Raw genomic sequence first — 22,208 nt, forward strand, 5'->3', positions numbered from 1 at the left:
ACTTCCGATAACTGACCTATGATATCGATGTCGTTGGCATAGGCGAGTAGCATTTATTGTCTTGTGAGTAGTGTGCCATATCTATTCACATCTGCATCTTGTATAATCTTCTCCAGCAGGATATTAAAGAGATCACAATATAAGATGTCTCCTTGTCTGAGACGCAGGGATACCAAACTCAGACATGGCTTAAAATACCTTTGAACATATAGAGCTATCGAAAGCGGCTTTGTAGTCAACAAAGAGATGGTAGGTGTTGATTTGTCCTTCTCGGGTCTTTTCCAGGATTTGGCGCAGTGTGAATATGTGGTCTAGGGTGGATCTACCAGGTCCAAAGACTCATTGACTTTTGGTTTTAATCTTTCACACATTACGCTCGAGAGTATCTTTTATGTGATGGGGAGCAGACTTATTCCTCTGTAGTTGGCACATTCCATCTTTCCTCCTCTCTTGTGTACTGGACATAGTATGCTGAGGTTTCAATCGTCCAATATAGCCAGATTGCGCAGACAAGCTGATGCATACGCCATATAAGCGTGTTGCCTCCGGTCTTAAAAAATTCAGCGGGTAATCCGTCGGCTGCTGCTGCCTTGTTGTTCTTCAGTCGGATCACTGCTACTGAGGCCTCATTCTGGGATTGGTTCTGCGGTATCCTCTTCGCCGCCATCGTCGGACACTAGCAGTTGGGTAAAATGTTCTTTCCATGTCCTTAGCATGCTATCTGTGTCAGTTACCAGATTTCCTTCTTTGTCTCTGCAGGAGGAATTTCCTGCACCAAAGCCATTGGTTTGATGTTTAATTCTTTGATAGAATTTTCGTACTTCATTCGGGCTCCTGGACATCTCAATTCATTTACTCTCACGTCTTTCCTTTTCTTTTTTCTTCCTGTGGAATAGACGTTTTTCCTCTCTCCTTTTCTCCCGATACCTCTCCTTCATCTTGCGAATTGGTATTGAGTGCAGGGTTGCTCTGTATACCGCATTCTTGGTTTCAGTAGCATTTGGACACCCTTGGTCGTTCAATGGGTTTCTTAGGGGAGGCTTCCGATACCCAAGTACAGATTTTACCGCATTTTCTATGGAACGGTTTGCCGCTGCGCCATTATATCATCGGAACAAGGAGAGCTTTGATCAAGCAGTTGGGTCCGTCATATGTTTTGTTTGCAGTTTTTCAAAGTCCAGCTTTCCTGCAGTGTCAGATCGTACTTTCCCCGCCATGAAGAAACGAGTGCGAACCTTTGCTGCAAAAACGCACTGATCCGAATCTATTTTCGCTCCACGGATTGATCGTACATCTAACAAGCGTTATCAATTTGGTCCCTCGTGTTTTGATCGGGTGACAGCCATGTTGAATGTAGTTTACCCTTTTTATTCCTTCCACCATTGAATGGGGGTTATACTAATTTCGTCATTCAGTTTGTAACACATCGAAATATTTATCTGAGACCCAACAAAGTATATATAAAGTCTTGATCGTCTTGACATTCTAAGTCGATTTAGACCTGTCCGTCTGTCGAAAGCACGTTAGCTTTCGAAGGAATAAATCAAGGTGCATGAAATTTTGCACGAATACTTCCTATTAGTGTGAGTCTTGTCTTAGTCTTAGTCTAGTCTTGAACCTCTAGAAGGCGCAGTTCTTATCTGATTTGGCTGAAATCTGCACCAGGTATTTTATTTTTACTTCCAACAACTGTGTCAAGTCCAAATCGGTGCATAACATGCATTAGCTCCCATATAAACCCATCTCGGGTCTTGACTGTTTGAGCCGCTAGAGGGCGCAATATTTATCCATTTTGGCTGAAATTTTATATGAAGTCTTTTGTTCTAACTTCTGCCAATTGTGCTAATTATGGCTCAAATCGGAGCATTGCTTGATATAGCTCCCATATAGCTCCCATAAAAACCGATCTCGGATCTTCATTTCTTGAGCTGCTAGAGGACGCAATTATTAACCGATTTGGCTGAAATTTTGCATAAAGTGTTTGTTTTTCACTTCCAACAACTATGTATGGTTCAAATCGGTTCATAACCTGATATGGCTCCCATAAAAACCGATCTCGGATCTTGACTTCTTGAGCCGCTAGAGAGCGCAATTTCTATCCGATTTAGCTGAAATTTTTAACGATCTTTTTTACTTCCAACAACTGTGCCAAGTATTGTCTAAATCGGTCCATAGCCTGACTATATCAGGTTTATATCCATATAAACATAACTCCCGATTTTATTTCCTCAGTCACTATAGGATGCAATTCTTATCTGATTTGGCTGATATTTTGCACAATGAATTCCACTTTGGCCTCCAACAGCCAAGCCAAGTATGGCCCCAATCGATTCATAACTTGATTTGGCTCAAATAGCATAGCAATTCTTATCCATTATCCTTTGTTTGCTATAACGAGATATTGGCCAAAGAAATGCGACCCATGAGGGAGGGCATATAAGATTCGCCCCGGCCGAACTTAGCACGCTTTTACTTGTTTAACAATAGTAAATAAATAATCCTGAGCGTAACATGAACTTCAGTTGAATTTTAATAAAGGGTGATTTTTAAGAGCTATGGGAGAGTCTCTCAAAGAAAAAACACATAAAATTCAGAAAAATGCATGAAATCTTTATTTGAATCGATAGTATGGTCAATATAATTCAATGTTTGAAGATTATTTCAAATGGTCCATCCGCTTAGTCCAATTTTGGCATACTCTTTCCAACATTTCAAGCGATATCTCACGAAAAAATGCTTCAATGTTGTCTTCGAATATGCCAATTGACCGGTCCCGACACTGGTTTAAACAGCTCATGCACGTTTCGTGTTTTGTTTCATTGTCCAACATCTTCAGTTTGGTCTATAATTTAACCATGAATCGTCTTACAAACGAACAACGCTTGCAAATTCTTGAATTTTATTATCAAAATGCGTGCTCTGTTAAGAGAGTTCATCGCGCTCGTCTTCCATTTTATGGACGAAACTCATTTTTGACTCTGTGGGTACGTAAATAAGCAGAATTTTTGATTTTGGAGTGCAGATCAGCCAGAAGCATTGCAAGAGCTACCAACGCATTCAGAAACTCACTGTTTAATGCGGTTTATGGGCTGGTGGCATCATTGGAAAGTACTTCTTCAAAGATGATGCGAATCGCAACGTAACTGTGAATGGTGAGCTCTACCGTGAGATAATATCCAACTTCTTTTTTGTCCAAAAAGCAAGAGCTTGACTTGCATGACATGTGGTTTCAGGAAGACGGTGCCACATGCCACACAGCTCGCATAACAATGGACTTATTGAAAGGCGAGTTCGATGAACATTTAATTTCACGTTCGAGACCGGTCAATTGGCCGCCTAGATCATGCGATTCAACGCCTTTAGACTATTTTTTTGAGGGGCTATGTTAAATCTTATGTCTATACAGACAAATATTAAATGATATGGACCGTACTATCGATTCAAATAAAGATTTCATACTTTTTTTGCATTTTATGTGTTTTTTTTAACTTTCCTATAGCTCTTCAAAAATCACCCTTTATTTTAAATGTTACAACGAAATTAGTATATACCTACCCTCACACTATGGCTGAGGCTCAAATATAAGTTGGAGTTAAAAAAACACTTAAATTTTTGTATACACAAATATTTTTACGCAAAATTTATTTTTCAATAAACTAATAATCTGCCCATTTCATTGGCATGATCTTCGATTTTCCCTGCAAAAACATTATTTTCAGCATTCACTGATTTCTCACCATTCACATGGATCTCAGAGATTGTTTGACGTGTCTGCTGTGTTAATTTCGATATCTCTTCCTGAGCTTCGGCAGCCAACGCCCTTATGGCTGGCCCCACATCACCAATGACAGCCTGTAAATAGGGTTTTTTGGCTATCAATTCATTAAGCGATTGTTTAAATTCATCCATAACATTTTGCGTAGAATTCTCCCAAAGGGCTAACGTATTGTCTGTGTCCGTGCTGCTACCTTTAATGATTTGGCTGACATTATCTTGGGTCGTGGCAAAATCCGATGACAATTGATTGTTCTTTTGTTCTATTGTCGAGCGTTTTGTCTCCATTTGAGTACGACATTGGGCGGTTTTAAAATGTTCCTCACAAATGAAACCAAAATAATTTGTATCACAATTTTCATCATTCCATTTAAAATCGGCTTTGCGATAAATTTCGGTACAGTGTTCTCCACCCTTATTGTTGGGCTCACCACTGTCCCAGTAGCTAAAGGTGATAGCTGCACCTGTTGATGCTGAATACCAGCTACGATTTTTATCCTTCTTCTTGTAGAATTCATCATGATGACCGAGCCATAAGTCGCGGGAACTACCTGGAATAGAAAGAGGAAAAGGAATTAAATAAAATCAAGCAACAAGTAAAGCGACCAGTGAGCTGTTAAGGACACCAGACATTTTTCGGACGATCGGCCCATATACAGCATATCCCCACATAGTCCCATCTAAACCATATTGGGCAACCATGTCGAGGTTTTAATATCTACACCTTTTATTACCCAAACCTGTCTCCTATCGACACCATATTAGGCATGAAATACGAGGAGTTTAATATAACCCCTCTGATCCAAATGTAATGGAAATCGGGTAATACATGCAACTTTTATAGCATCGAGACCTAGAATCAGAAGATATGTCTTCCTATGTATCGGAGGTTTGGTCTTCCCACTCTAGGTTTACCATTAGGTCTATTTTCAAAAGACTTCTTACTGAAGCTTTTTCCTTCATATAGAAAACATTACCTAACCAATGTAATCATGAGGAACGGAATACCGAATATCTGACATGGCTTGATATAGCTTTGAAAGTAAAGGGTCTTCGAAGGCAAAGAAAATATAATAAGTGGAGATCTGGATATTTTGCAGGATTAGGCTTTTCTCGAATTGATGGGACCAAATTATCTCATTGACTTTGGATTTTTATCTCTCAATTAGTACGCTCGAATGCATCTATACTTGGCATACAATGAATTGCCTCCTTTCGCCATGTTCAGGACATAGTATGCCAAGGATCAATCATAGGTTATGCGTTCTTCCAGCCAGATTGCGCTGGCGAGCTGAAGCTTACGTCTTATCAGCATGTCGCCTCCGGTCTTTAATAGGTTAGCTGGCAACCCATCGGCTCATGCTGCCTTTTTATACCCACCACCGAAGGATGGGGGTATATTCATTTTGTCAATCCGTTTGCAGCACATCGAAATATCCATTTCCGACCCTATAAAGTATATATATTCTTGATCAGCGTAAAAATCTAAGACGATCTAGCCATGTCCGTCCGTCTGTCTGTTGAAATCACGCTACAGTCTATAAAAATAGAGATATTGGGCTGAAATTTTACACCGATTCTTTTTATGTCCATAAGCAAGTTAAGTTCGAAGATGGCCTATATCGGACTATATCTTTATATAGCCCCCATATAGACCGATTCTCCGATTTAGGGTCTTAGGCGCATAAAAGCCACATTTATTATCCGACTTTGCTGAAATTTGGGACAGTGAGTTGTGTTAGGCCCTTCGACAACTATCTATAATTTGACTCAGATCGGTTCAGATTTGGATATAGACCAATCCGCCGATTTAGGTTCTTAGGCCCATAAAAGCCGCATTTTTTATCCAATTTTGCTGAAATTTGAGACAGTGAGTTGTGTTAGGCCCTTCAACATATTTCTTCAATTTAGCTCAGATCGGCCCAGATTTGAATGTAGCTGCCATATAGACCGATCTCTCGATATAAGATTGTGGGCCCATAAAAGGCGCAATTATTGTCTGATTTTGTCAAAATTTGAGACAGTGAGTTGTGTTAGGCCCTTAGACATTCTTCTTCAATTTGGCCCAAATCGGTTCAGATTTGGATATAGCTGCTATATAGACCGATTTCTCGATAAGGTATTAGGCCCATAAAAGGGCCTAATACCTCGCCGAAATTTGGAACAGTGAGTTAAACTAAGCCCCTCGACATACTTCTGCAATATGGCACAGATCGGTTAGGATTTGGATATAGCTGCCATATAGACCGATCTCTCGATTTAAGGTTTTGGGCCCATAAAAGGCGCATTTGTTGTCCGATTATGCCGAAAATTGGGACAGTGAGTTGTCTTAGCCTCTTCGACATTTTTTTGAAACTTGGCCCAAATCGGTCCAGATTTGAATATAGCCCCCATATAGACCGATATCTCGATTTAATGTCTTGGCCCCATAAGAGGCGCATTTATAATCCGATTTCACTGAAATTTGACACAGTGACTTTTGTAAGGCTTTTCGACATCCGTGTCGTATATGGTTCAGATCGGTTTATTAGTATTTGGTCCAAATCGGAACATATTTCGATATAGCTCCTATGTGGCATAAGGCATGCATTTTTCACCGGATTTTGAGGAAAGGTGGTTTATATATGTACCCGAGGTGGTGGGTATCCAAAGTTCGGCTCGGCCGAACTTAACCACTTTTTATTTGTTGTTCTTCAGTAGGGTCATTGCTACCTGGACCTAATTCTGGCTAAGGGGTATAACATCATCAGGGATTGGTTCGAGGGTGTCCTCAAGGTTATCTGTTACCAGATGTCCTTCTTCGTCGCTGCAGGAAAATGTGGGTGTATCACAACTATCGGTGTGATTCTTTGGTAAAATTTCCAGTCTTCATTATGGCTCCTGAACATCTCGCTTTTCTCATACTCATTGTTTCAAATTAATAAACGTTTCTTCTCTCTTCTTTTCTCCTGAAACATCTTCCGCTCATGACTCGTTGCTATATACAACAGCCTTGCTCTGTATGCCGCTTTCTTGGCTTCAGCAGCATTTTAGGACCTTTGCTCGCACCATAGTGGAGGCCTTTTATACTTTAATCGCTTTATTATCCAAGCCAAGGAGTGCCTTCTTTATACTTTATTCGCTTTATTATCCAAGCCAAGGAGTGCCTTCTTCAAGCAATTGGGTCCATCGGATGGAGTATGATTTTGCCACCTGTTGCCTTTGCAGCTTTCCGATGTTCAGCTTCCTTGCCGTATGATTTCTTACATTTCTCGCTACTCTTAGGGGAAACATTTGCCGCAACAAGGTAATGATGTGACTAAGTGTTCGCTCTTGGGATCGATCGTACTCCAAATTTTTTGATGAATGCCTTCCATCTTTTATTGAGTTTATACTTGTAGCAAACAGCGCTCCTGATACATCTCCCACGCATCACTCGTTGCCGCTTTCTTGGATTCAGCAGCATTTTAGCAGCTTTGCTCGCACCATGGATTTGTGGTGGCCTTTTATACCCAAACACAGATTTCTCGGCATTTTTCAAGGTGTGGAATATAATTTGCTATTGCGTCGCTTTATTATCGAGCAAAGGAGTGCCTTCTTCAAGCAATTGGGTCCATCGGATGGAGTATGACTTTGCCACTTGTTGCGTTTGCAGCTTTCCGATGTTCAGCTTCTTTGCCGTATGATTTCTTACATTTCTCGCTACTCTTAGGGGAAACTTTTGCCGCAACAAGGTAATGATTTGACTCAATGTTTGCTCTTGGGATCGATCATACTCCAACTTTTTGGATAAATGCCTTCCATCTTTCATTGAGCTTAAACTTGTATCATACAGCGCTCATTAATATGGGATATGTAGCCCGCTGTTTCTAAATGTCCATGGGCAAATTTGTACAAATTTGCAAATTGCCTTTCATCTATCACAATAACTCCCTCAATATATTAGTGGATATTACATTCAGAACACTATTTCTTCCACAGAGCCTCATATATATTAATTCTAATAAACTTTCTCCATCATATAGACAACAACACTTACCAAATATCGAACGCAGCAGAGATATCAATGCTTTATTTTTCGAATCGCTATCGATGACGGCAAGTTGTAGACCTTGACGAGAACACTGATCTAATGCCTGAAGCCAATTATACTAAAACAAAAAATATATTTTTAATTAATCAAAAATCAAAGCAAATACCCCTTAACGTCACAACCAGACACCTACATTGGCTGCTCCCTCGATATAATATCGATGTCCGTCACTGGCCGTATACCAACTGGCAGTAGATGCCAATTGAAATAGGCCAATAAACAAAACAATGCCAAATTTGGCAAAATTCCTGTTTAAGGTCTGCATTGGGCAAACTAACTTTCTTAACTGTTTAGCCAGGTGAGGCACCAGGTTGTATTTATAAGTGCCAGCACAACGATTATCTAGTTAATGACCTTATCTCGAGGAGTGAGCAGCACGTCATCATTTGTTTCATATCAAAATTTTTGAAAATATACTTTAAAACAAAGTACTCAAACGTTTGCAGATTATTGTCAGTGCCAATCGAAAATATTTTGTCTATGGGAATTTATTTCTAATAAAAACCAGGGGTTTTATGGAGTAAATCACACTGTGCTACAGATTTTTTTAAAAAATTTATGAATAAACAAAGCCATCTCTCACCAGGCAAAACTTACACCAAACAAGACGCTAATGCCACCCATGTTGTTTTATAGTTTCGAAGCATGTTTCGAACTTCGTGCAGGGCAGTCTCCACTGACCTTCCCTTGACATAGGCATTCTGTTTGTATTTGAGCAGTTCGCTGAATGTCCTACACGTTATCATGGTATCCACAATACGTTCCATGGTTTTGAGTAGAAAGGATGTAAAGCTAGGTCTGTTGGCCTTTTTTGTCGCATAACTTGCCTTGCCAGGCTTAGGTATAAATAGCACTCTTCGCTCCTGCCAGGCTTTCGGAGTGTATACAAGTCCTAGGCACTCTGAGAAAAAAGTGGCCAGATAGTTCAGCCTCCTTCTGGGGTAACGCCGGAAATATTCCGTCAGGTCCGGATGACTTACATGGTTTGAAGCTCCTCAACGCTTCCTTTACCATAAATTCCTTTAGGATAAGCCTTTGATCAACCTTATTATTCCAAGATTCCGGTGTCTCCGTGATTCCCATCATATCCTGTGGAAAATGCTTTTGCTTCAAAAGCCTCAACATGTCCTCTGTTGTCTGAGCTCTCACTCCAATGTCGTCTACTAACGTTTCAGTTTGGACATGGGTTTTTGAGAGAAACTTTTTCATCTTGATGGCGTCATTAACGCTATCGACCTTTGCGCAGAAAAGCTTCCAGGAGGTACGTCTTGACGCTCTAGTAATTTTATTGTATTTCTCGAGCCGTGTGTAGTACACATCGCAATATATTGTACTTCCGCTTTTTACGACGTGCTCCGTTGTAAAATCAGTGAAACTCCTTGCCAATGTTGTGAATCTCCCCAGGGTTTTTCTTGGGCTGATTTCCTTTCTCGATAAGGACAACTAACTTCGAAATATTTTGGTCAATATTTTCTGTGCTTGGGCAATCTAAACCATCTTGCCCAAGTCTTCTTCTGATTGGTCTTTCGAATTTTGTCCAGTTGATTTCCAACTTATTACGCAAGCTTATCGGATTAGGCGCTGACAGCTGTTCGAAACCTGATATAGCGACCCTACAATCCTGAACCCTATTGATTAGGATTTCCGAATCAGATTTTACAAATATTATGTAAATTAAGACAATATGAATCTTGCCATTGCTGATCTTCTTCATCAGAGGGGGTGTAGCTGTTTCGCTCCGGTAGAGCTATATCTGTATGACCTCAATCATTGGTCCTCCATGGGTATCTTGGAAGTGGGTGATGGTCTCATCGTCTGTTCGCTGTTGTTAGATTGCACTGAGGGTCACATTAGGGTCTTTGCCTATCCTAATCTTCCAAATCTTAAATAAATGGGCTTCTTGGGAGTAGGTGATGGTCCTGATGTTTCAATATTAGCATCTTTGCCTATCCTAGTTTTCTGAATCTTAAGAAAGTCGTTGATGGTTCCATCGTCGGGTACCGGTTCGTTAAGCTGCATTGGGTCTCCCATCCCTGCACTGCATGATGTTCTAATATTAGAATATTTGCCTAACATAGTCCTCCAAATCTTAAATAAATGGGCTTCTTGGGAGTAGGTGGTGGTCCCATCGTCGGCTTTCTGTTCGTTATGCTGCATTGAGATTCCTGTCACTGCACTGCCTGATGTTTCAATATTAGGATCTTTGCATATCCTAGTCTTCCTTGTCTTAAAAAATCGTTGATTGTTAAATCGTCGGGTCCCTGTTCGTTAGGCTGTGTTGACTCTCTCGTCTCTGTATTGTCTAATGTCTTAGTATTGAGATCTTTGCTTATCCTAGTCTTCCCAATATTAAATGAGTCGGTCATTGTCTCGTCGTCGGCCCCCTGTTCATTAGGCGGTATTGAGTGTCCTGCCACTGAACTATCTGATGGCTCAATATGAAGATATTTGCCTATCCTAGTCTTCCAAATTTTGAAGAAGATGGCCTTTGTCCGTAGTCCACCATGCCTTTAGTCTTAGCCAAACTTGTCACGGAGACTTGATCAATGCCCACCACAAGGAGAGTTCTTCCTCCCATTTCTCCACGACCAAATCTTAGTTTTGCTTGTTTAAAACTTCCATCATGCGTTCCGGCGCGAATTTCTACCCTTTATTCTTCCGTATATGTGCCATCTTTTTAACAATATTATTTTAAGGAGTTGCTATCCACAGTCTTGGAAACGGGCAAGGATAGTCCCAATACCAAAGAATAACCAGGAATTTAGGCCAATAGCAATACTTCCATTCGTCTCTAAGATATTTGAGACTCTAGTCAACCGGAAAATATCTGAATATATTGCGAATAATTCGCTGCTAACAGATTTTCAATCTGGTTTCCGGCCAAAGCACAGTTGCACTACTGCACTGTTGAAAGTAGTTGAAGATGTAAGGAGTGATATTGACAGCGATAAAGTTGCCTTTCTTGTTCTTTTAGATCATTCGAAAGCTTTTGATTCCGTTGATCCCAATATACTTTGCCTTAAACTGAAACATTTATTTAAATTTTCTGAAAGAACAACGGATCTTATATATTCCTATCTTACGAATAGAAGCCAATCGGTATGTGTTGATAGCCGCTGTTCTAGTTATCTTCCAGTCTCAAGAGGTGTTCCACAGGGGTCTGTGTTGGGCCCACTCCTTTTTTCCTTATATAGCAATGACCTTCCTGGACAGTTGCGCAACTGTGGTATTCATATGTATGCCGACGACGTACAGCTGTATATGAGCTCCTCGCCGGGGAGGTTGATCGATGGCTTACTTCGACTAAATAATGACTTGGATAGGATAAACACATGGGCAAACGCCAACGGACTTCTTTTAAATCCAATAAAGTCAAAGTGCCTTGTAATTAGTAGGAATCGGGTGACAATGCTGCCCAATCTTGATGTGGCAATTGCTGGAGCCCCAATTGAGATTGTTTCATCTGCAAGAAACCTTGGTTTGGAGTTTGATGATAGACTTTCATGGAAGAATCATGTCAGAATGACAGTGGGCAGGACCTACGGCGTTTTACGAAACTTATATATGAGTCGACAGTATACCCCTTTGTCAATAAGAATGCTTTTGGCTAGGACATTTATTCTGCCGAAACTATTATACTCTTGCGAGGTTTTTTACGGTAGTGATGTAACTCATAGGAATAAATTGCACGTGGCCTTTAACGATGTCGTTAGATACATTTTTGGTTTGCGTAGAAGAGACCGGGTATCTGACTTTGCCAGACAAGTATATGGTGTCTCTTTTAACTCGTTCCTTAAGATACGCTTGTTGCAAATGATCCACAAGATAATTTATACCAATGAACCGTCATATCTGGCTTCTGTTTTGCGTTTTGCTAACTCTACAAGAGGTAAACAAGTAATACAAATACGTCATCAATATCATGTATCTGAACAACAGTTCTTTGTTAATGCTATACGTCTCTGGAATAATCTTCCCAATAGTATTCAAATTATAAGTAATGAACGACAGTTCAAATCTTTGATTTATAATCATTTTAATTAATTATTTGTTTTGTTTTTTTTATAACTATTTTTTTAATTTATTTTATTAGTAACTTTGATTAAATTGTTAAATTTTCTTTAAAGTTTCTTTTTCTTTTTTTTGTTTTGTTTAAACCTTTTTTTAACTTAAATATTGCATCAGTAACTTTGCTTAAATTGTTAAATATTTTGTACCAATTATTGTTCTATTTAAATGAAAACTTGTTGAACTCATTGTATTTATCAATTTACTAACCCATGCTTTATATAAGACACTGTCTTTTGTATGGGTTTTATCATAATAAAAATACAAACACAAAATACAAACACAAACACAAATTTGCCTCGACGAGTTTGGATTCTTCCAACGAGCTTTTTGAGGCTATCGATACATTCTGCTGACGCAAATCACAGCGTTAAAATTACCCTTTTATACTCGTTGCTAATCATTTGTATGGGTGGACCCTCTTTAGAAGTCAGCACATGTTCGAAAACCCGTTCGTTTACTAAATGCTCTATTTGGGACCAACGATCTGGTGGAATCCTACCGGATGCACAGCCGATAATGATAACTGCATAAGTCATTCCATCTCTTTTGAGCTTCCTTGCCACTCTGGTGTAAAAGGGCGGCTCCTTACCTTTCTCTGCGATCAACTTCCCATTCCGTGATGGCTGCGGCATCCTTTTAGAAGTCACAGTCCTCCATAAAGACTGAGGGGACATGCGCACTTCCTTAGTTTATGTACCGACTTTGTCTCCCTCCGCAAAACACTGTCTGGAGTCTCCATTGCTGGAGGGCTGGCTTGCTCCTCCCAGAGTACATAAAAGCGGAGAGCCCTTTTTCTTTTTCAGCATTCTGGAAGTGTTATGCTCTACAAGAGATCTGATTCGATTTCCAGCTTCCGTAGAAGTGCCTGAAATGTCAGTTGTATTCCTTCCAGCATCCTGCACTTTCGCCCGATTGCACTGCCGGTGCATACTCCTCCGTCTCCTTCGTTGCGCCTCGGATTGCTTTCTCGGTCTAAGCTTAGTAAATCCTTCGCTCACTTGTATTGGCAACCCGCTGTCCTCATCTCTCGATCCGGCTGCGATGACTCTTTCATTGACACTGTCGCTGTCTGAATCTGAATCGGAAACAAGACCTCTACTTAAAGGCTGGGGACGAACTGCACATCCCTCTGGTTTATCCGTCTCTTTTTTATTTGTTAGTCCGGCGACTGGTTGTGCGCTTGAATCAATACTCTCGACTACAGGTGCCAAGTTTAGAGTCAGAACAGAAAGTTTTGTAGCAAATGTCAGCCAATTTAATTAATAATTGAAGCTTCTTGGGACTAAAGAAGTCAAAATTGAAGATCTGTTTATATGGGCGCTATATCCAAATCTGTAACGATGTTGCCCATTTGTGGCCTACATCAATAAGAAGTGTGTGTGAAAAATGTCTAAAGGATATTTTTATTCGTTCGACCGCTACGTTATTTCGACAAACGGACATAACTACATCGTAGTTACAAACGGAATGAATAGGTAGTATAGCTCAGATTCTATGGTGGTAGGGGTTAACAAATTATCTATGGGCCGAACAAACGATTAACCGATGTCTTTATGGCAAACTACTGGCTATAATAGGTTGGGTAAGAATGACAGTCTAGTTTCAAAACAGTCTCACTTAGACTATTTTATAGTCCATTACGATACCATAGTAGCAACAGACCAGGCCTCTTGTGGAAATCGAACTCGAGACCCTCGCACTAGTAATCCGAGCACGCTGTCAAGCCGCTTATGAGGCGAACATTGCCTATAATAAGGCTGTCATATATTTATAACAAATGGAAAATTTTGGATGGACTTTCACCAACAAGTCCGAACTGCATATAGCTGGACGATGCCTCTTGGTGAAGAAGCTTTAATGGGCTAAGTCCACACAAATACCACCAGTGATTGAATAACCAACGCCGTTCTTTTGTTCCCGCCATTGAAGGACATGCTAACCTCTCCCTTAGGGTAATTCTAGGCTATCCGGCTGATATTTCTTCCCTATGCGCGAAGGGAGTAGCGCAGTTATTGTTTAAGTTCAAATGACTTTGCTGGTACCTTTTTCTACCCCTCTCCTTTGAACTTGTTCACATAGCGGGACGTAGAAAGAATCGCTCTTATAGTTGTTCTGAAATCTGCCATGGGGCTTTCTCGCTAGATAGAATCGTAGAGTAATTTTTCCCATTCGCAGATTCTCCTACAATATTTCCTTTAGCTTGTTCGCAAAGCCGAGCAGTAGGAAGATTTCTTAAAGCTTTTTCTCTTTCTTCACCTCGCTTAGTAGCTTGTTTGCCTAGTTCGGATGTAGAAAGATACTTCTACATCCGAGTTCGTTTTTTCCAAACATTCGCTTACTAAGTCTCACACCGCAGATATCGCGCATCTCTCGTCGTTTGTCTTTAGGTCTTTATCACCTGTGTTGCAAAATCACCCTACAAACATTTTTCATAATTTTAGAAAAGCATTCGTCCCCGCGATAAATACAATAAAACTCTCTTCTGAAAGATTTTTACGCTATTGTTCTTCCGTATGAGTCGCGAAACACTCCTAGTTATACAATTTTTTTGGAGTTTTTTCGTGATTGTTATTTCTTTGATGAACAACTAACTTTGTTATGCGTTTTTACATCTTCTGAGCGAATAACGCCTAACCTTGCGAGAGCAATATATTTATTAATATTTAATAAATATACAAAAAGAATCACTTGTTTCTCCTCCAGGCGAGTAATGCGCAACTCTTTTAGAAGAGTATTTTATTAGCCCTCTAAAACACTAATTTGTTACTCGCCCACACGATTCTAAGGCTCTTCTGACTTACTCTTTAGCAACTCATATGGAAGATTCGCTGAACACTCTTCCAGAGGATTCGTCTTGATCACACTACTCCTCACGACGGGAGAATCTTCTACGACTCTTAGACGAGCTCATCCGCGATCGTAACCTTCTTCTAGAAGATTCGCGGAAGATTGTTTGGCAATCAAAAATGTTTGCAAGGAAACCCCAATCAACCATGTGTTATTAAATAACCACTTATTTCCATGCAACATCATCTCACCACGACACGCTCTCACCCGCACCCTAACAATAATCATTATTTTTTATTATTTATGTTATTAAACAGAAAATAAATTAATCATTTACCACTATAGGATGAATAGTTGATGGCCAAGAATTATATTAAACATATGCTTAGTCATGCTTTTACGGCCCACATTGATCAACAATTAAATTCCCTAAAATTTTTACCATTACTCAAAGTTCTGGGACTTTTCCCAAAAATACTTTGGGTAAAATAACTAAAAATTTCGACGTACCATAAATTGGAAATATCATAAAAACGCGCAATCAGCGTTTAAAAATAGCTGATAAAAATGAAAACACATAATTATCTCTTTGGTGGTCTATCTACTTTAACTTATCTATCAACGTTGTCAGTAACTGACTCACTGGCTTATCATACATGCCTATCCCAAACTGGCGGGTTTCATTCATGAAATTAATTGATCATAATCGTAAAGTGAAGAACAGAGTTGTCCATGTTTTTATACCCTCTACCATAGGAGGGGGGCATAATAATTTCGTCATTCCGTTTGTATGACCTCGAAATATTCATCTAAGTCCCCATAAAGTGTATATTTTCTTGATCGCTTTGATATTTTAAGTCGACCTAGCCATGTCTGTCTGTCTGTCGAAAGCACGCTAACGATTGATCTGGGCCAAATTGAAAAAGAATGTCGAGTGGCTTAGCACCACAACTCACTGTCTCAAATTTCAGCGAAATCGGATAATAAATGTGGCTTTTATGGGCCAAAAATCTCAAGTCATCAGATCGGTCTATATAAGGGCTATATCAAGAGTTAGTTCGATATAGCTCATCTTCGAACTATGAACAAAAAAAGAATAGAATAGAAGAAGAATATCAATATCTCTATTTTTATGACTGTAGCGTGATTTCAACAGACAGACGAACGCACGAACAGATAAAAGTCGACTTTTTGTCCAAACTTGGGATCCCTAGACTTGTAATGGTTTGCGAAGCCACTACCGTTAACTCTTCACAGCTGAAAAGAAAAATCGGAGTTTAGTTCAAAGCCCTACTGTCTACTATACAGCTTCTAATCTTAGATTCTGCTGGGGAAGACAGGAGATTCAGATTACGCAGTCTAAATCCACGAACCTTTTTACCTCGTAACCATGGTTCCTGAACGAGGACCACATTAGTACGCACAACAAGCCGATTACTGGCTTAGGTGTATGTCCATATTGGCATGGGGCGGATTAATATATGCACTCTCTTTTCAACCTAACCTAACCTAACATCGTCTCTCTCCATAGTTCTCAGCAGCTTATTCGTAGTTGCCTCTGAGTGGTGCATGTTTATCTGCACTAACTTCAGGCAACCCAAGCCTCCTAGCTCCCTGGCTGGCGTTGTCATCATCGGATGGTAGGATCATATTCCAGCCGAACTTAATCTCTCTAAGCGAGGACTTCCTGAGTGACAAGCAGAGATCCTTATCCCTCGCTCGTCGCCTTACAATGGCCCAGTCCTCCGCTATAAATTGGTTGTTGTGCCCTTGGAAGCTACCGTACCGCAAAGGTTAGCATGTACGCATATGACACTGAACACCTGGGGTCGAATCCTGGCGAAAATATCAGAAAAAATTTTCAGCGTTGGTTATTCCCTCCTAATGCTGGCGACATTTGTGAGAAACTATGCCATTTGTAACGAAATGGTATGGCAGCCTTGTAAAAACTTCTCCCAAAGAGATGTCGCACTGCGGCACGCCGTTCAATCTCGTCTATAAAAAGAGACCCCTTATCATTGAGCTTAAACTTGAATCGGACAGCACTCATTGATATGGCAGCCACGTAAAAACTTCTCCCAAAGAGATATCGCACTGCGGCACGCCGTTCAAAATCGTCTATAAAAAAGGCCCCTTATCAATGAGCTTAAACTTGAATCGGACAGCGCTCATTGATATGGCAGCCATGTAAAAACTTCTCCCAAAGAGATGTCGCACTGTGGCATGCCGTTCAAACTCGTCTATAAAAAAGGCCCCTTATCATTGAGCTTAAACTTGAATCGGACAGCACTCTTTGATATGTGAGAAGTTTGCTCCCGTTCCTAATGTTCATGGGCAAATATGCATTCGCCCCTCAAAGCAACCCAAAAACGGATTCATTCTCCAATACAGGAGGAGGAATCCACACCCGCAACGTTGTCGAGCGGTTGATTTGATCAACCGGAACCAGCTCTATCTTCATGCCAGGCCAAAGATGGTCAAGGCCACTGATGCAAGACGAAAGAAAATCTAATGCTTTCTCATTTCCGGATTCAATGGCCTTGACTCCCTTCTGCCACTTGGCGCCATCGAATTCCGTGGAGGAATCATCCTCAATTTTTCCAATGGCTTCCGATAAAGCTCGGACAATCTTCTCCCCGGGAGGACACTCTCATGACCATCCTTCCTGGCTTTGGCGTCAGAATCTAAATCTCAGAATCCTTTTCTACGCCTGATGTTATGCGCATTAGCACCCCGCTTCTGTCTGCAGCGTTTGTACCAGTTTTGCTAGCGTTGGTGTATGTTCTTGTATCACCTGATGTAGCAGAAACATATCATGCCTGCACTGGTTATTTATTTAGAACTTCGTTGCCCTGTATCCTGCCCTATATATAACACCAACATAAAACACAGCTATTATATGTGAACATACTGGGAGTTAGTTTTTTATTATGTGCTTATCGACATGTTAGTCTTTATTTGTATACCCACCACCAAAGGATGGGGGTATACTAATCTAGTCATTCCGTTTGTAACACATCGAAATATTCGTATGGGGTCTTACCCCATAAAGCACATTTATTCTTGATCGTCTCGACGTTCTGAGTCGATCTAGCCATGTTCAGCCGTCCGTCCGTCTATCGAAATCACGATAAAGGTCGAACGCCTAAAGCTAGCCGCTTGAAATTTTGCCCAGATACTTAGTATCAATGTAGGTCATTAAAGATTGCAAATGAGCCATATCGGTTCAGCTTTAGATATAGCTTCCATATAAACCAATCTCCCGATTTGACTTCTTGAGCCCCTGGAAGCCGCAATCTTTGTCCGATTTGGCTGAAATTTTGCATGTAGAGTAATTCTGTAATGACTTTCAACAACTGTATCAAGTATGGTTTAAACCGATCTATAACCTGATATAGCTCCCAAGTAAACCGGTCTCTCGATCATCCTCATTCGGTTTATAGTAGCATTAATTTTTGCTGGTTTTGACAGAAATTCGGTAAGTAGAATAAAATAATGTTTCAACAAAATTTTGTATAAACTTTTAGCAGAATCCATGGTGGTGGGTTCCCAAGATTTGGGCCGACCGAACTTAGCACGCTTTTACTTGTTTAAATTTAAATCCAAAATGGCCAATCATCGATTTTTTTATTGTATATCAGGTTGATCTAGATCAGTTTTATTAGCCTTCTCACAGATATAACCGAAGAAATGGGTATCACAGTTTTCGTCGTTCCATCTAAAATTCGATTTTCTATAGATTTGAGCACAGTGTTCACCAAATCTGTTGTTGGGTTCGCCGCGATCCCAATACCCAAAGAATATCGGTTCACCTATTGCGGCTGAATACCAGTTGCGAGATGCACCACCTTTTTTATTGAATTCATCATGATGACCTATCCATAAGTCACGAGAATTGCCTAAAAAAGAGATGTGGAAAATATACAAAATTTGGTATAAAATCTTGGATCTCATACTATTTTCAACCATTCAATCTTTTGAGTCTCCATAAAGTCTTAGGTCCTAAAAGTCAAAGGCTTTACAAGTCAAATACTAAAACTCTTCTAGAGAACTTCAAGATCTGTTAGTATTTTAGCACTGCTAGAAATATTACCAAATATTGAACGCAACAGCTTAACCAACTCTTCATTTTTTGCCGCACTGTCAATTACCACCAGTTGTAATCCTTTGAGTAAACATTGATCCAAAGCCTGGAGCCAGTTATACTAAAATGGAAGATTTGCAATATTTTATTGACTCCATGCTATGATTCATAGCGTTACAAATATTTTCTTACTTTTGCAGTCCCCTCGACCAAGTAACGACGTCCATCGCCAGCCTCGTGCCACATAGCCCCAAAGGACATATTGAACATGAACCCCATAGTTGTGAGTAGCAACACAACACTTGCGTTCATGATCTGCATTTCTACGAATGAGTTTCCATACTATTTTCTCAACGCATGTGAAGTTGCATTAATATGCATATCTTAGGTTAATGAATAAAAATAAAAAATAAAAATCTGATAAATCAGATGTTAAATCCGTATTTATATTTAAATTTATTGTTATTTATCATCATTTGTGGTCACAAATATGAAAACCATAAAAACAAATGTTACATGTAATGCAGGTTTTTACAATAATTCTGTGAAAAATAATGGCATCTGTACAATGTTTTCAATTACTTTTACTTCCTGTGTGTACTCATGTTAAGAACTAGTTCAAATTACAAAAAGAACTAGTTCAGCTAAAACTCAGCAGTCACAAGAATATTTAATCAAATATTTCGTTGAAATTGGATAGAAAATGTTATAATTTTTTTTTTTTTTTTTTGGGAAAATTAAATGAATTTAATTTTTTAGAAAACTTGGAAACAATCGGTTCTGTACGAGTTTTCGGCTCATATGTATTGGGTTGCCCAAAAAGTAATTGCGGATTTTTTAAAAAAAAGTAAATGCATTTTTAATAAAACTTAGAATGAACTTTTATCAAATATACTTTTTTTACACTTTTTTTCTAAAGCGAGCTAAAAATCACAGCTGATAACTGACAGAAGAAAGAATGCAATTACAGAGTCACAAGCTGTGAAAAAATTTGTCAACGCCGACTATATGAAAAATCCGTAATTACTTTTTGGGCAACCCAATACTATTACTTCTTGCTCTGCCACGAGTGCTAGAGAAACGAACTATTTCAATTAAATTTGATTCAATTCACAGTAATTAACTAACTGGACTAGTTTTACTAGAACTCAGCCATCAAAAAATTATGTTTATACCCACCACCATAGGATATACGAGGGTTGCCTTCTATATTTCGAGATTTAAAATGCAAATTTTGCCCATGAACATTCCACTAAGGAACAAGGGCTAACTTCTCACATATCAATGAGTGCAGTCCAATTAAAGTTTAAGCTCAATGATAAAGGATCTCCTTTATGTAGCCGAGTCCGAACGGAGTCACTCTATGGAGAGAAGCTTTACATGGCATAGTGCCTCACAAATGTTGCCAGCATTAGGAGGGGAAAACCACCGCTAAAAATGTTTTCTGATGGTCTCGCCAGGATTCGAACCCAGGCGTTCAGCGTCATAGGCGGACACGCTGACCTCTGGGCTACGGTGGCCTCCCAATATATTTCGGGTTTGGAGAACACAGAATCAAATATTAATCATCGCAAATCGCTTTATTGTCTTTCAAAATATTCCCCATTAAGATCTTTACAATTTTGCGAGCGTTTGAACCAATTGGCGAAGCACTTTTGCCACTCTGATTGAGGTATCTTCAAAATATGCATTCTGAACGCATCAACCGCTTCTTCAGGTGTCGAAAAACGTTGACCTCTCATTTTATATTTTACGTACGGGAATATAAAGAAGTCATTCGGTGCCAAGTCAGGACTCTACGGCGGATGACTCATCAAATCTATGTTTTATGTTTTCAAAAATGCATATTTCCACCAATCGACACCACTAGCCTTTTTTTGAGCAATTGACGCGAACAAATGTTTTTGATGGTCAAATGTTCAAGCAATATTGAATGTATGCTGGCCCCACTAATGCCTAAGGTTATTTTCAATCTTACGATAGGTCACATGACGAGCTTGCAATATTAGTTGGCTCACAGTGCAATATTAGTTGGCTCACAGTGGCTTTTGGAACAACAACTGATTTTGGACGATCTTCGCGAAATTCATACTGGAGTGAACAATGACCTCGGTTGAATTCACTATACCATCGATAAACACTGTCCTTGATAGAGCTTAATAGCCAAAAATATAATTAAGTTCATCGATGCACTTTTGTTGAGTTAATCTACGTCGAAAGTTGTAAAAAATAATCGCACGAAAATGTTCACGATTTAATTCAATTTTTTGGGCGAGTTTAATCTTTTAAGTTACTGTAAACAACATAAATAGCGCTCGTATGTCAAAACGTTCTGAGTATGTATAACCTCAACAACTGTCGGTTGGCAGATGGTTGTCCAATCCCGAAATATAAAAGGCAACCCTCGTAATATAGGTATACTTATCAAGTTTATCCGTTTGTCACACCTCAAAATATAAACATGCGTCCCCATAAAATATATAGGTTAGGTTAGGTTGAACAGAGGGTGCAGATATTAATCCGCCCCATGCCACTATGGACATACACCAAAGCCAGTAATCGGCTTATGTGCGCTCTATAAACTAAAAAGTTACCTCGAAGAAGTAAATCTAAGTCAGGAATTCCGTACTACTTACAAAATCCTTAAAATCCTTTTCCATAACACTCCCTATACTGACCTCCTTCTTACTTCCTTGCAGTAATAGCCTCGTTCTCTCACGATCCGCATCACCCCATAAGATTTTTGCCATTCTACCGACTGTTTCGCAGTCTCCCATTCCCTTAAATCGGACTGCGTCGACCCGAAAGGCTTCGTTTATCGACGGCAGTACTCTGGCCCTCACCGCCAAATCGTTTGCCATTTAATTCCCCCTTTCTCCGTTATGGCCCGGCACCCGAACGATGCAGATTGCGCCATACTCAGAGCAGGCGTTAATCTCCTTCTTACACTGCAAAGCTGATCGTGACCTTACCCTCCTGGTTGTTATTGACCTTTTGGCAATTTTACTGTCCGTAAAGATGTTCACAATCGACGCCCTCGAGTTAGTACCACACCACCTCACGCATTCCTTGATCGCCCGGATCTCCTCCTGCAGAACCGTAATATGGTCAGGCAGTCTAAAACAGATCTCAGTCCCTGGGTTCTCAATGTAAACCCTCTGGCCCATTCTATCCCCTAGCTTCGATCTAATATGATCTTCCAGACGGCAATATTAGGGTTCCGCCAGTCCAAGACTGTGCTTCTGGCAGCAGTGCCTCGCAGTCGACCTCAATTGTCGTCTCAGGTATTCTCATTATAGTCTCATATTCTCATGTAGTCTCATTTTTTGATCCCACTAATGTTTGCGAAGCTGCACCGTCCCTAGTTTTGTTCGCCGTATCCACTCTAGGTAAAGCAATATTCGAAGAACCATTCCCCAA

At 39.9% G+C, this 22,208-nt stretch overlaps 2 protein-coding genes across 2 annotated transcripts; both read right to left on the reverse strand.

The window, feature by feature from the left end:
- Window positions 1-3,642: 3,642 nt before the first annotated feature.
- LOC106090712 (lectin subunit alpha) lies at window positions 3,643-8,137 on the reverse strand. The gene is made up of 3 exons (XM_013256994.2): window positions 7,980-8,137; window positions 7,793-7,904; window positions 3,643-4,325 (listed from the first exon to the last, which is right to left on the reverse strand). The coding sequence occupies exons 1-3, from the start codon at window positions 8,109-8,111 to the stop codon at window positions 3,649-3,651; spliced, it is 921 nt and encodes a 306-aa protein (XP_013112448.1). The 5' UTR covers window positions 8,112-8,137; the 3' UTR covers window positions 3,643-3,648.
- Window positions 8,138-18,314: 10,177 nt separating this feature from the next.
- Window positions 18,315-19,122, reverse strand: LOC106090725 (lectin subunit alpha-like). Its single transcript, XM_013257008.2, has 3 exons — window positions 18,981-19,122; window positions 18,798-18,909; window positions 18,315-18,603 (listed from the first exon to the last, which is right to left on the reverse strand). Exons 1-3 carry the CDS (start codon window positions 19,107-19,109, stop codon window positions 18,332-18,334), a joined length of 513 nt encoding a protein of 170 aa, XP_013112462.2. The 5' UTR covers window positions 19,110-19,122; the 3' UTR covers window positions 18,315-18,331.
- Between the last annotated feature and the right edge of the window lie 3,086 nt (window positions 19,123-22,208).

This window comes from Stomoxys calcitrans, chromosome 4, assembly GCF_963082655.1.
Source record: "Stomoxys calcitrans chromosome 4, idStoCalc2.1, whole genome shotgun sequence".
Classification (NCBI taxonomy): Eukaryota; Metazoa; Arthropoda; class Insecta; order Diptera; family Muscidae; genus Stomoxys; species Stomoxys calcitrans.

Bases quoted from the DNA above. Each gene is read 5' to 3' on its own strand.
- LOC106090712 (XM_013256994.2), bottom strand. From the start codon at position 8,111: ATGCAGACCTTAAACAGGAATTTTGCCAAATTTGGCATTGTTTTGTTT. The intron at 7,905-7,979 runs GTAGGTGTCTGG...TTTTTGTTTTAG, and splicing joins ATATCGAGGGAGCAGCCAAT to TATAATTGGCTTCAGGCATT. The intron at 4,326-7,792 runs GTAAGTGTTGTT...TTTCTATTCCAG, and splicing joins TCTGCTGCGTTCGATATTTG to GTAGTTCCCGCGACTTATGG.
- LOC106090725 (XM_013257008.2), bottom strand. From the start codon at position 19,109: ATGCAGATCATGAACGCAAGTGTTGTGTTGCTACTCACAACTATGGGG. The intron at 18,910-18,980 runs GTAAGAAAATAT...CTTCCATTTTAG, and splicing joins TGGTCGAGGGGACTGCAAAA to TATAACTGGCTCCAGGCTTT. The intron at 18,604-18,797 runs GTAATATTTCTA...TCTCTTTTTTAG, and splicing joins GCTGTTGCGTTCAATATTTG to GCAATTCTCGTGACTTATGG.